Source organism: Rhinolophus ferrumequinum, chromosome 27, assembly GCF_004115265.2.
Source record: "Rhinolophus ferrumequinum isolate MPI-CBG mRhiFer1 chromosome 27, mRhiFer1_v1.p, whole genome shotgun sequence".
In the NCBI taxonomy this organism is placed as follows: Eukaryota; Metazoa; Chordata; class Mammalia; order Chiroptera; family Rhinolophidae; genus Rhinolophus; species Rhinolophus ferrumequinum.
In genome coordinates, this window is record NC_046310.1 from 18,432,619 (window position 1) to 18,446,339 (window position 13,721).

The following is a 13,721-nucleotide window of genomic DNA, read 5'->3' on the forward strand; positions in this document are numbered from 1 at the left end:
TTCTGTGTGGCTTCTGACTCAGCCTAGCAATTCCTATTAACAGCCATTCTATCAACTGTTGGACTAGATGATGGCATTGGGTTTCTCCAGCTTTGACTTAGGATTTCCCTGAAAGGACTTTATCTTAGACAAACCTCTCTGTTTCTTCCCTATTTGGACTCACTTAGTCAGTTCCCCCAGTTTTGGTCTGCTGGATGTTACCAGTCTGTGCAGGTCTGGTCCCCTGAAGGCTAGACATTTAGACATCCATCATCTAGGGTTGAGCTTTGCTGATGTTGAGAGCTCAGATGAGCACCAATCTCTTTCATTATGACAAGGATCCGACCACAGTCAAAACCAGGACTGAGCTTTGCAAATCACAAAACAGTTTTTCACCAACATTTTATTCCCCGTTGGGGGACTATCCTTCCTCCCCTGAACTTTTAAGCATGCTCAGACCTCCCCCACAAACAAGTAAGTCCATGCATGAAACAAACTCTTTTTAAACCTCAGAGCTATTTGACTTCCTTAGAAAGTAATCTATACTATAAACACCTTAATCTCCTATTTATTTTTCAACCATTGCAATGATGGTTATCCATCAATCCATTGAAATCACCCTCTCTAAATTCGTCAATGACCCTTCAGCTGACAAACATGCCAAATCCAATGTTTACTTTTCTATTGTCCTATGAGGCTTCACTGCCACGTTTTACAAATGAGTCCTCTCTACCATTTTACATACAACTCTCCTTCCTTGATTTCCATATACCACTTATTTGTGGTTTTCCTTTCAGTATCTTGGCTTTTCCTTCATAATGTTTTTCACTTGTCTCTCTTCCTTGCTCAGCTCTTTAGAGGCTATTGTTTATTGTTTTTTTGCCCCCTTCGTTCTCTGTTTTTCTCACTCTACACGTAAGACCTAAGTGACTTATCCACAATGAGAAAATTACTATGCTGATGACTTCAAAATCTTTATCTACAGCTCAGACCTCTTTTGAGAGCTCCAGACAAGTCTGTCTCAGTGCTCATTAAATATTCCCACAAGCATCTCAGACTTCAACCTGTCCAAAATCAAACTCACTATCTTTTTCCTCAGACCTGCTTTCACAGTGGTTTCAGTAAAGTTTAAAATTTTTATATTGGCCTGCAAAAAGAGCTTATTTTTCTTTAGCTCCTGTAGAATTTTCTTGCTTTGTCTTCTCCATGTGCTCTCTACTTGCTCCCTGGATTCCAATCCTTGAAAGATTATATGATAGTCTTTCATTATTTTGTACCTTTGCTTAGGCAATTGCCTCTGTGGTCTTGTTTGTTTGTTTAAATCCTGTTTGCCCCTCTGTGATTATCTTAAGAATTGCTGTTCTTGGCAGTGCTATTATAATGAATTATAGATTTTTGTGCATCCTTCCACTAGATTGTGAAATTATTGAAAAGTTTTGGTCTTTTCACCTTTGAATTGTCCATGTCCAACATGGTGTTACAGTATCATTATAGTTTAATTCTTGGCTGGCATTTAAAGTAAATCTAATGGTCTTACCTTTTCTGGTCAAATACCAGAGGATATTCATATTTTTGTTTCTTCTCTGTGAACTTGTTTTCTTCTTTTATTTCTATGGGATATTCATTAACATCACACGGCAAAATGAAATCACTTATCTGTGATATGTTGAAGAGCCTTCTCTGTCCAAAATATCCACAGTAATGACCATTGGCAGCATGCCAGAGCCTGAGGAAAGGCAGACGTAGGGAGAATAAAGAAACAGGAATTCAGTGGAAGTTCTATTATTGATCTAGATTTTCACTGGTCCATTAAGAATTTTAAACTTGAGTCCAGGACTCTTTCTTTTAAATATACGAATCTAATCATAACATAAACATTTTTATAGTTAGAATTCTAATCTACAACAATTTTGGGAAATGTCAGTTTGAATCTGTGCTTATGAATCTGTACTTCCATTCATTAAAGCCAGAAAATAAGGAACAGATTTTTCTCCAACTAACACTGCTCATTCAAGCTAATCAGAACCCATGAGGACTGAATGTAGAATGGGCTATATCTCAGCTGTCTACTTTCTGCATCAATAGAACTTTTGGTAGGAGATACCTAGTGATTCTTTTACTATTACTAAAATCCTCTCGACGTCCATCCATGATTCCGACTATTGTGGAAACATCATACTGATTTTTACAACTGAGTTCTGAAATAGGATGGCAAAAAGAAGTGGCTCTTCATCTCTATGCATTATTTCACCATCAATTCATTCCAGGAGGCCACTCTAATTAGCCCACGTGGTTTAAAGTAATACAGAATGTAATTAGCAGGAGGGTGTGCCCTATGTCTTATGGAAAGATAAAATAGTATTTTGAAGATCTTCCTTTTATATCTTGATTTCACCCTTAGGGTAGCAAATGATGGAAACAATCATCATGTGCCTGCTGCAATGACCCAGGAGGAAGACAAGCTAAATGAACTCAGAGAAGATTCCAAAAAGTCCAAGTGGTATTCCAGACCCAAGCGGTAGGCACTGAAGAGGAGGCAGAGCAGAGGTGTCCAGTCAGGACTCCTTACACCTGACAGTGTTCTGAGAGCATAACATGAGTATTCTACATCCCTTACATATTTACATTCCCCAACACTATGTAAATGTCATGTCCTTGCCAAAGCCACTACCAAAGTGAAATGGACCAGCCCTGTCCACACAGAAGTTAGAGGAATGAGGGACTAACTTCAGGACAACTCTAAATTCATTCTACTCTAGGTAGGTAACTTTTGGCTTCCTTGTTTTGTGGCATTTCCTGTTCCAGGTAGTCTGATCCCACCTCTTAGCCTGATATCCTGGGTCTCAGATATGAATTCTTAGTCCCTTTTGTCTTCTGCCCCAGAGCTAAGCTTTTACGTTTTTTCCTGTTATAAAATTATTATATTATTGACAAATTTAGAGTATTAAAATTGCCTACCCCTTTAGAAAGTGGCAGCTAGTATTAGTAAAAGAACGTGGCTTACTTATAAAGAAAAGTGTATTCTGAGATAGCTATTAATAGAACTAGAATTTTCTGAACTGAGCCTCTAGGAACATCTTCACTTGAAGGAATCATGAAAGTAATTTCTTCAAGTCAAGGGTAACTGGTGTGAGCAGGGACTGCTTGTAACAACAGAGAATGTGCACACATGTGATGTGTGTGTATGGTTTTGGCACAATTGGTGCCAATACGCAGTCTCTTTGAAGCACCGACCTGGGCCCAGCAGTTGTTTCTCATTTTTTTTTTTTTAAGATTTTATTGGGGAAAGGGAACAGGACTTTTACTGGGGAACAGTGTGTACTTCCAGGACTTTTTTCCAAGTCAAGTTGTCCTTTCAATCTTAGTTGTGGAGGGTGCAGCTCAGCTTCAAGTTGTTGTCCTTTTAGTCTTAGTTGTGGAGGGCGCAGCTCAGCTCCAGGTCCAGTTGCCCTTGCAAGTTGCAGGGGGCGCAGCCCACCATTCCTTGCGGGAGTCGAACCGGCAACCTTGTGGTTGAGAGGACGCGCTCCAACCAACTGAGCCACCCGGGAGTTCAGCGGCAGCTCAGCTCAAGGTGCCATGTTCAATCTTAGTTGCAGGGGGTGCTGCCCACCATCCCTTGCAGGACTCGAGAAATCGAACTGGCAACCTTGTAATTGAGAGCCCACTGGCCCATGTGGCAATTGAATCGGCAGCCTTCGGAGTTAGGAGCACGGAGCTCCAACCGCCTGAGCCACCGGGCCGGCCTCTAATTATTTTTTTTGACATTTAATATTATTTTATATTAATTTCAGGTGTACAGCACAGTGGTTAGACATTTATATAATGTAAGAAGTGACCCAATTAACATTTCTGATGACAGGTAGCTGAAATAAGCTGGACAGAGACCCCAGAGACAGAATAGTGAAAAACATCCGTAATAATAAAATGTCATATTATTGATTTTAACCACTCATAAAGTAGCAGCTCCATTTGTCCCCAAATAGGACCATATCCCCACAGATTCACCTTGAACTCAACATTTCTAAAAGTTCTCCTTCATCCATCCACATGCTAAATATTTTTCTCTTTTAGTGCCTCCTCCTCAATGAATGGCACCAATGTTCACCTAGTTGTATATGACAAGAGTCATTTTTTAAAAAAATATTTTTTCTTTTTCAATTACACTTCACATACACTATTCTGTTAATCTCAGGTATACAACATAGTGAGTAAACATTTATATAATTTACAAAGTAATCTCCCCAATAAATCTAGTACCCATCTGACATCATACATAGTCATTACATTTTTAATGACTATATTCTCTATGCTGTACTTTACATCTCCATGACTATTCTGTAACTACCAATTTGTACTTCTTAACTCTTCACCTTTTTCACCCATCTTCTAACCACCCTCCCATCTGGCAACCATCAAAATGTTCTCTGTATCTATGAGTTTGTCTCTGTTTTGTTTTGCTGGTTTATTTTGTTTTCTAGATTCCACATATAAATGAGAGCATACAGTGTTTTTCTTTCTGAGTTGTTTCACCCTCGAGGTCCCTCCATGTTGGTGCAGATGGCAAGATTTCATTCTTTTTATGGCTGAGTAATATCTCATTGTATATATGTACCACTTATTCTTTATACATTCATTTATTGATGGACATTTAGGTTGCTTCCATATCTTGGCTATTGTAAATAATGCTGCAATGAACATGTGGATGTTCTTTTTGCAGTAGTGTTTTGGGTTTCTTTGGATAAATACCCAGAAGTGGATTTACTGGGTCCTTTTTTGTCTCTTGTTATAGCCTTGGTTTTAACGTCTATTTTGTCTGGCATAAGAATTGCTACTCCAGATTTTCTGTTTGTTTGTTTCCATTCTCTGTAGAGAATATAATCAACCACAGACCTCACGTAAATCATCTCAGTTTGCTTCCATTGCAGCACTATGCTAACCCCTCTGAATCAGGTGAGGCAGCCAAGGAATAAAAAAATAAAAACAAGTACGTTTTGCAAAACCAATCACATTGTCATTGAAATAATTAGCTCACCCCAACTTTTCTCAATATTTTTCTTTTCTATGACTTTTTTATGATTTCTGATCTGGTGTTTCTTTCTGTGGTTTTCCCTGGGCTTGGGCCTATCTCTCTGAGCTATCCATCCTGCTTAATTCTTTGAAATAAATCTACAAAATCACTTTCATTGAAAGTATTTATTATGCCGTCTAACATAGATGCACATTGCATCTCATTTCCTTGTGCATGGAAAAGAATTCCAAATCACTGGTCATCTTCTCAAAGCAACTTTTGTGCTATTTTTGTTTGTTTGTTTGTTTATTTTAATCAGCTAATCAACATCGCATTTAGTGCATAGACTTAAACTTGAGCTTAACGTTCTTTCCTCTCATACTCAAACGCTGAATTCACAATATGAAAGGCCACACACCTTACTGAGCCATCGATGGAGGCAGTAAGCACCACTTGCTTGTCTTCTGCATAGACAACTTGAATAATTTCTAAAGAATGAGCACGCCAGGCAAGCAGCTGCTTGAATTTCTAGATGGCAAAAATAAAGCATATACATTGGAATAAGTTTGTGTGCTGGTCAAAATTCAATCTTGAGCAAAACCACAAATCATTAAAGGCCCTGTATTATGAGTGAAAATCTGTGGAAGATGATAAAGTCTCTACCCCAATTAGCACTATTCTTGCTTCTTAAAGTACCCAAAATTCCATTTTTAGATATTTGTTAATCTACATGTATCCCTGGGAGAGGACAGGACAAATCTTGCGTCTTTAGCAATTTATGATTTATTTGATGATTAGCAATTCATTTAGTTGAGATTACTAGATGACTAGATGAAAGAATAGCCTTAGGGTAAAGGGTGTGTGTGTGTGTGGGGGGGGACCAAGAGGGAGTACAATCAGTAGTAGAAGGAAGCAGATTTGAAAGGTGGAGACTAAAGGAGAGATTGGCAAAAAGACTTTTGCTATTTTCAAATTTTATCCAGATATAACCCTGGCTATTTTGGGGGATGGTGGGGGCAGTGATATATGATAACTGTATAACCACAAGGAATTAACAAAAGAAATGGGCCCAGCTAATTCTCGTTCAAAGGCATTATTGGTATGCTACTTCAGGATATGGCCTATTCTTAAGTGTAGAGCCCCTAAATAGGCCTTAGAAGATATTTCTAAATTGTGTGAACTAGAGTTGTCAACTGGGGAGCTGGCTCTGCGGTCACATCCCCTGAGAGTATGTTCCCTCTGTTATTGATGGATACATACTATGACCTTACTTTTCCTGGGTCATCTACCTAGGAGCATTTGTGGCTAGATTTCTCGCAGCTTCGAGTTCTATAAAGCTCCTGTTTATTTACACTGTAACAAATATTAGGCATAATTCCTTCTAAATTTTTGGCCTTCTGGTTCAATTCCCTGTGATTCTTCTTAAAAGAGAGCCAGGGTGAAGTCTTCTGCATTCTCCTACTTCTTATTGTCTCTAAACTGTTATAGAACATCTGGTCATCCAAGGGCTCTTTCTCTGCCTTGGTGTGGATTCTTGAAGGTGAGTGTTTCTCTAACATGAACTGTATCTATAGTAAAAACTGCATTTTACTTCATGGCCCAGTACACACGTACATTACCTGTACCTGCACCTAAAATGAGTTACAGTATCCTTCACAAAAGAATGCTTAACCTTACTATATGCCATGCACACTGATATTGTCTATTCTAGTCTTTTGCATTTAATTCCACTCCATTCTTTTCTACTTTTATGAAAATACTGCTTACCACTCGTTAAATTGATTTTGTAACCCCACAGTGGATTATAAACTGTAATCAGGAAAACAGTGTTCTAAGACTTTTTTTTTTCCTGTATGCATGTGTATGCAATCATACGCATGACTTTTTTTTCTGTGGACAGGTTTTGACTATCTCTTAAAATATCTGTACTCCATGAAGTACCTTCTTAACAGTAATGTTGCAAGAGAACCAGACTAATCTCTGATTTATAGACTGACATATTAGGTTTTCATCATAGTTGTAATTTACAATTGAATCTGGCTGAATACATGGTGTATATTAGTCTATGTAATAATGAGATCTTATAACCAGATTCTGTTGTATATTTATAAATAGGCAGCCATGTACAAATTGGAAAATCACATTGTCCAAATACAGAAAAAACTAAATGGGGAAAATTTAAATAAGTTATTAAAAAGATTATTTTCTTTTAAACTGGTAAAAATGCTTTAAAATCAATTCCACTATTATTCTATTTTAATATAATTATATAACTTTGTTTTAAATATTTTCTCTGTATTTTGAAAGGTCTTGGTTGCCAGTTTATAGAAAGTCCATTTGCAAAAAGTCATATTTTTATCTGTTAAAATTAATATAATATTGAGAATCATCACAAGTAGGAGATAATCTAAAACAATGAGATAATCCTCTATCTATACATGATTCAATTATATGATTGTTTTTGTTCACCTCACAGCATGCCTTAATTTTAGGACATTTATAGTTGTGGATATATGTTATGCTTCATAAGTTGAACCTTATTGTTTTCCATTTGATAGCAGTGCGTGTTATATATGGAAAGAGCACTAGAGTAGAGGACGAGAAATCTGGTTCTGATCCTGACTTCATCATAACTGTCTATGTGATTGTAGGCAAGCCCGTCTCTGATTTCCCCTCTGTAAAGTGAAGATAAGCACACTCAAGCTAAATAGCTGAACTTTATAAAAACTATAATGGATTCTGGGAAACAAAAAGAAAACTCCGTAGATAAAATGAAATAATATCTGAAACAATAACCATTCTAAAACACTCTGCAAGGAATGCAATCCTAATCCATGTATCCATCTGTTAACACTTATAATCCAAAAATAAGACATTACTATGTAAGCTAATATTTACCTTTTGGATTTGAAATATTAATTTAAAAGGAGATAAGCCTATGATAAAATAATGCTTTCCTGCTGTGCTCTTTAATTAGTATTGAGTCTTTATAATATATGTATATATTTGTATATCCACAAAACACAAGAAATATAGTTTATAACTATATTTAAATGGTTATAAAATAAGGAGATGGTGACATTTACATTGCATGTAAGGAGGATTTAGACTACATGGAAGAAAGGCTTTCTTTAAAATAATGTTTGGGCACAAGGTTAGGCTTGCAAGGAAAGGTTATGGAATTTTCTTTTATGAAGATGTACAAGTATAGAAACTGACTGTGGACTAGATGATGTGTGAACTCTTTTAAGTTCTGGGTTTCTGCATAGATTCTCACAAATAAGTCAAAACATGAAGTAGATGCAAAGTGACCAGGGCTGGCTCACCACTCAATCATTCATTCCTTCCTTCCACCAGTACACCATTTTTATTTGTCAGATAGCTTAAGTTTCAATAGTAGTACGTATGCTTTGAGAGTAGGGAGTTTGATATGTCTGTCTTTTTGTGGTGTCTAGTACAGAGAAATGCTGGCTAAATATGTGCTGCTTCACTAATTAAACTAAAACTAAAGTTCTTACCTTTTCATCATGAGGTGGATCCAGGAAGGAACCAATACTGAAAAGGATAACATGTCCTTCTGTATAGAATTTAAACATTGGAATCTTTCATTAGATATTCTATCGTCTAAGTAAATACTACCCAGACTGCCAAGTTATTTTGATTCAGGCATTTATAATGATAAATAAAACAATCTCAGAAACCAGAATTGAAAGAAGAAATTTCATATCAATTTTCACATGTAGCAATTCTTTTTTTTGTTTCTGGCTTAATAAGTCATGATGAGGTTGCCTTACACACTCAGAGTTCTTCTACATATCAGGATAGGTGAAATAGAAATGAGTACACAGTAACCAAATGGAGCCCAAACTGTTAGGGAGATAATCATGTTATAATCCAAATGATAGTTACAAATACATTTTAAAAAGCAACAATGACTATTTTGTAACTACCAATTTGCATTAGTCATGGGGATGGAAAATACAGCATAGACAATATAATCAATAATGTTGCAACAACTATGTATAGTGCCAGGTGGGTACAAGACTAATTGGGGGGAATCACTGCCTAAATTATATAAATGTCTAATCACTATGCTGCACATCTGAAACTAATATAAAACAATATTGAATATCAAGTTTAACTGAAAAAAATAATTTAAAAAACACAACAATGACTACACCTAGGCATGTTACATTCAAACTGCAGAAAATCAAAGATAAAGAAGCCACGGAGTGGGGGAAATCACCTTAGATATAGAAGAGCAAAGCTAAGAATTGTATTTGACATCTCCTCAGGAACCATGCAAGCAAGAAGAGAATGGAGTGAAATATTTAGTGTTGAGGGAAAAACCTACCAACCTAAAATTCTGTATCCTTAGAAATTATCCTCCAAAAGTGAATGAGAAATAAAGACTTTCTCAAACAAAATCTGAGAGAACTTGTTGCTAGTAGACTTACCTTGCAAGAAATGTTTTAAAAAGTTGTTAAGAAAGAAATGGTATAGGCCAGATATTCAGATTTACATAAGGAAGGAAAGAACATAAGAGAAGGAATGAGTGAAAACAAAATAAAAATGAACAGATAATAGTTTATTCAAAATAATAACAGCAACAATGTATTTGATTATTATAATTTATGAACACTTGAAATGAATGACAACAATGACATAAAGGGAAATATTAGGAATACTTTGTTATTATAAGGTATTTGAATTACCTGTGAAGTGGTGTAGTGTTATTTGAAAGTTGACATGAATTAGATGTAAATATATATAGCAAACTGGGGAAACCACTAAAAGAAGTTAATAAAAAAAGAAATATAATTGATATTCTAAGAAAGGAGAGAAAATGGAATCATATAAAATGCTCACTTAAAACCACAAAAGACAGAAAAAGGCTGGAAGACAAAAACAGAAACAAAAAACAAGGTCAACAAATAGAAAACAGTAAGAAATACGGTAGATATTAATTCAACTATCTCAGTAATCACCTTAGAGGTCAATAGTCTCAATAAACCAATTAAAAGACAGAGACTGTTGGAATGGATTAGAAAACAATACCCAACTGTATATTCTCTACAAGAAATCCACTTCCAATATAATGACACATATGGATTAAAAGTAAAGGGATAGAGAAAGATTTACAGGTAGACACTAATCAAAAGAAAACAAGAATAGCAATATTAATTTCAAATAGAGAAGATTTCAGAGCAAGGAAAATTATCAGGGATCGGCATTTAACATAATATTACAGAGGGCAATTCTCCCAGTAGACGTAACAACGACTTAACGTGTGTGCCTATCAGAGCATCAAAATACCTGAGGTAAAAAACTTCAAGAAGAAACAGATGACTCTACTTTTATACTTGGAGACTTCAATACCTACTGAGACTGTTAGAAATGGACAGATCCAGCAGGAAGAAAATCAGTAAGGACACAGTTTAAATCAATAGCACCCCATCAATCAACAGCATACAATTGACATTTAGAGACTACTTCATCCAACAACAGTGGAATACACATTTTTTTCAAGTTCTCATGGAATGTTCACCAAGATAGACCACATTTTGGGCCATAAATCACAGCTTAACAAATTTAAAATAATATAAATCATAAAATGTACGTTTTCAGTGTATAAAAAGGCCCAATGGAATTAAATTAGAAACCAGTAACAAAAACTTAGCTTGAGAACCCCCAAATACTTGGAGATTAAACAACATACTTCTAAATAACAGGTCAAAGAAAAAAATCTCAACAGAAATTTGAAATACTTTGAACTAAATGCAAATGAAAATACAACTTCTCAAAATTTGTGGAAACAGTGAAAGCAAGGCTTACAGGAAAATTTACAAAAGAAGAAAAGATCTTAACTTAATAATCTAAGTTCCACCTTAGTAAACTAGAAAAAGAAGAGTAAATTAAATCTAAAGTAAGCAAAAGAGAAATCATAAAAAAATTAGAGCAGAAATCAATGAAAGAAGGAAATCAATGTAGAAAATCATTGAAATCAAAAGTTGGTTCTTTGAAAAGATCAATAAAATTGATAAACAACTAGCCAGGCTAACTAAGAAAAAAGGGAGCGAATACAAATTACTAATATCATAAATTAAGAAAAGACATCACTTCAGGTTTCATGGGCAGTAAAGGGATAATAAAGGAATATTATGAATTTTATGTGTACAAATTTAATAACCTAGGTAAAATGGACCAATTCCTTGAAAGACACAATCTGCCAAAACTCACATAAGAAGATAGACAATTTGCATAGGCCTATATAATTAAAGAAATTGAATCAGTAATTGACAATCCAAGCAGGAAACACCAGGCTAAGATTGGTTTAATTGTGAATTCTACCACAAAATTTGCCTGATCTAGAGATTTCTCTGCTATTCTGCTATAAACAGAAACAATGTTAATAGAAACTATGGAGACCGACAGATAAGTAAAAGAAAGAAGCCAAGAGTATCAGAATAGAAAAGGACTGGTGGTGGGCAGTAAAACCAGATAAAGATAACCTTAAATTAAATGTAAATCCAATGATAATACTAAATGCAAATAGAAATGATTATTTTGCTATAATCTTTGGAAGACTCAAATAATTGTTGGTGCAAAGTGGTTTGTTGTGACTTCTATAACAAACTTTTGAAATAAAAAAAGTTCCTAAAAGAGAAGATGTCAAATTTAATTATTAATATAACAGTATCCACATGCAGATCTCAAGATTACATTAGCAAACAATAAGTGAAGGGGTGGGTGTAGAAAAAAGAGAATGATAAAGTGGGCTAAGCTTTCTGTTTAATTGAAAAGATGCTGTTTCCATCTACATTCTAACAAATTGGTTAATTTTTTTTTGCAAAACAAAGGTAAACACTAGTAAAATTAAAAACCACATTTCCACATACATGTTCATTCACACACACATAATCTTTAAAAGTATAAGAGAGATGGAAAGAAAGAAATTTAGGATTAATTCAAAAGATAGAAGAAAGGAGGCATCAGAAAAATAGTGTTATATGAAAGAATTAAGCCCAACTATATTAGTTATAACAATAAATAAGATAAATAAATACAAACAATATTTGTATAACAACAAACAATAAAATAAGTTCCCTATCAAGAATAAATAATCCCTTTCCTCTCTATTTTATTCCACTACTCCCTATAATAATGAAGATTAATATCACACAACCCCTTCAAGATTGAAAACTTTACATTCTTCCCAATATATAAGGTAAGGGATGGGTAGTCCTATACCCAATTTAAAGATGGAAGAAATAAAATGTCTTGCTCTAAGGAAACAATTCATTCATTGTTCTACTTATTCAGCAAGCTATTCGTGAGCATCCCTCTTATTGTTTTGTATCAAATAAATGCCACATATTTTCCTACTCCATTTTTATATCATGTAGGTTAAGATACCTGTGGCTGACTAAATAAGGGTAATGACTTACCCACATTTCCAGTCAGTAGTACCCTGGTACAGGAATCAACATACAGGGATGTCAGAGAAATGGCAGCATGTTTTGTAAAAGGTAGCATATTTTTCAGTAGTCTTCCCTGAATAAATAATGATAATAAATTCTATAAATATTCATGTTGGAGTTGAGTTTCTCTATAAATAATCTACCTAAAGAATTATCTCTACTACTAAAACATGATTCTCTGTAATGAAAATAATTTGAAACTATCCATAAAACTTATTTTCTTGAAATTAAATATTCATAAAGGTATAGACAACTATTAATTATAAATATCTAGACTCTGATTATTACAGATCATCTCTGCACTTCGGTTTTTTTTTTTTTCCCTCTTCTTTTTCCCCTCCTTTTTGGGGATTGTTTTTTTCTACTTCTCATGACCTTTTCATGCAATTCCCAGACCTCTTTTCCAGTTACACATTCTCTTTTTAAACAAACATTCTTTTCAGGTTTGAGTGTATCTCACTTGTTTTAAACAATAATATTGTATTTGATTTTTGACTTTTTGGAAATATCTATTTTTAAATATTAGTGCAAGATTAGAGATTAAAGAGATTCAACAGCAGATTGCTTTTCAGCACTTAGTGTGTCAGTATTGGGAAGGATTTCCACATTCATTGCCTAGAGAATTAACATCCAAGCTTGAGAAGAAAGAATTTGAATCTGCTGCTCATTTCCTGAGATTTACTTCCATATAATCTTTTTCCCCTTCTATTTCTCTCTTTTATTTCTCTATCAGAGAAAAGGCATTGCTCCAGTGCTATAAGATCGTCTCAGGGAGAGTTATTGTTACAATATTTTACATTTTCAAACCAAGAGTTTTCCCTAATAAGCTAGGATTCCATGACAGACTTGGAGGTTTCACCCAGCACACAGCCATGCTGTGTTATTGGATCCCACTACCTGCTGGTTTCTGGGTTTCCCTCTGGGAAGGTACCACCTCCCTTGCCTCTCTAAGGATTTCACTGTCATCATCACCAGTCTACTCAAGATCCTTTCTTCTGTCATCTTCTGTCCTCTCAATTCAAACTCCGCCCACCCTCCATCCCAACTCATTAAAAGTTATTTTTTCATTGTAAAATGTTTAAGGACACTCAGTGAAATGAAATAACTTCTAATAGTTTGAATCACTAAAAATTTACGTATACTCAACATTTCAGTGTTCTTATATAATTTTACTATAATGCATCATTAATATCCTTTAATATTTAAATATCCAATGAAATATTTAGTGGCAGGTGCTCATAGCTCAATAT

The 13,721-nt window shown here is 34.9% G+C and overlaps 1 protein-coding gene across 1 annotated transcript in view; it reads right to left on the reverse strand.

Moving 5' to 3' along the window:
- Positions 1–13,721, reverse strand: part of WDR64 (WD repeat domain 64) — a 90,473-nt gene that overhangs the window by 10,563 nt on the left and 66,189 nt on the right. The window contains exons 21-24 of the mRNA XM_033099668.1: positions 12,439–12,544; positions 8,509–8,567; positions 5,409–5,518; positions 1,517–1,705 (exon numbers count right to left, since the gene is read on the reverse strand). Coding sequence (XP_032955559.1) covers positions 1,517–1,705; positions 5,409–5,518; positions 8,509–8,567; positions 12,439–12,544 — 464 coding nt within the window. The remainder of the gene's footprint in view (positions 1–1,516; positions 1,706–5,408; positions 5,519–8,508; positions 8,568–12,438; positions 12,545–13,721) is intronic.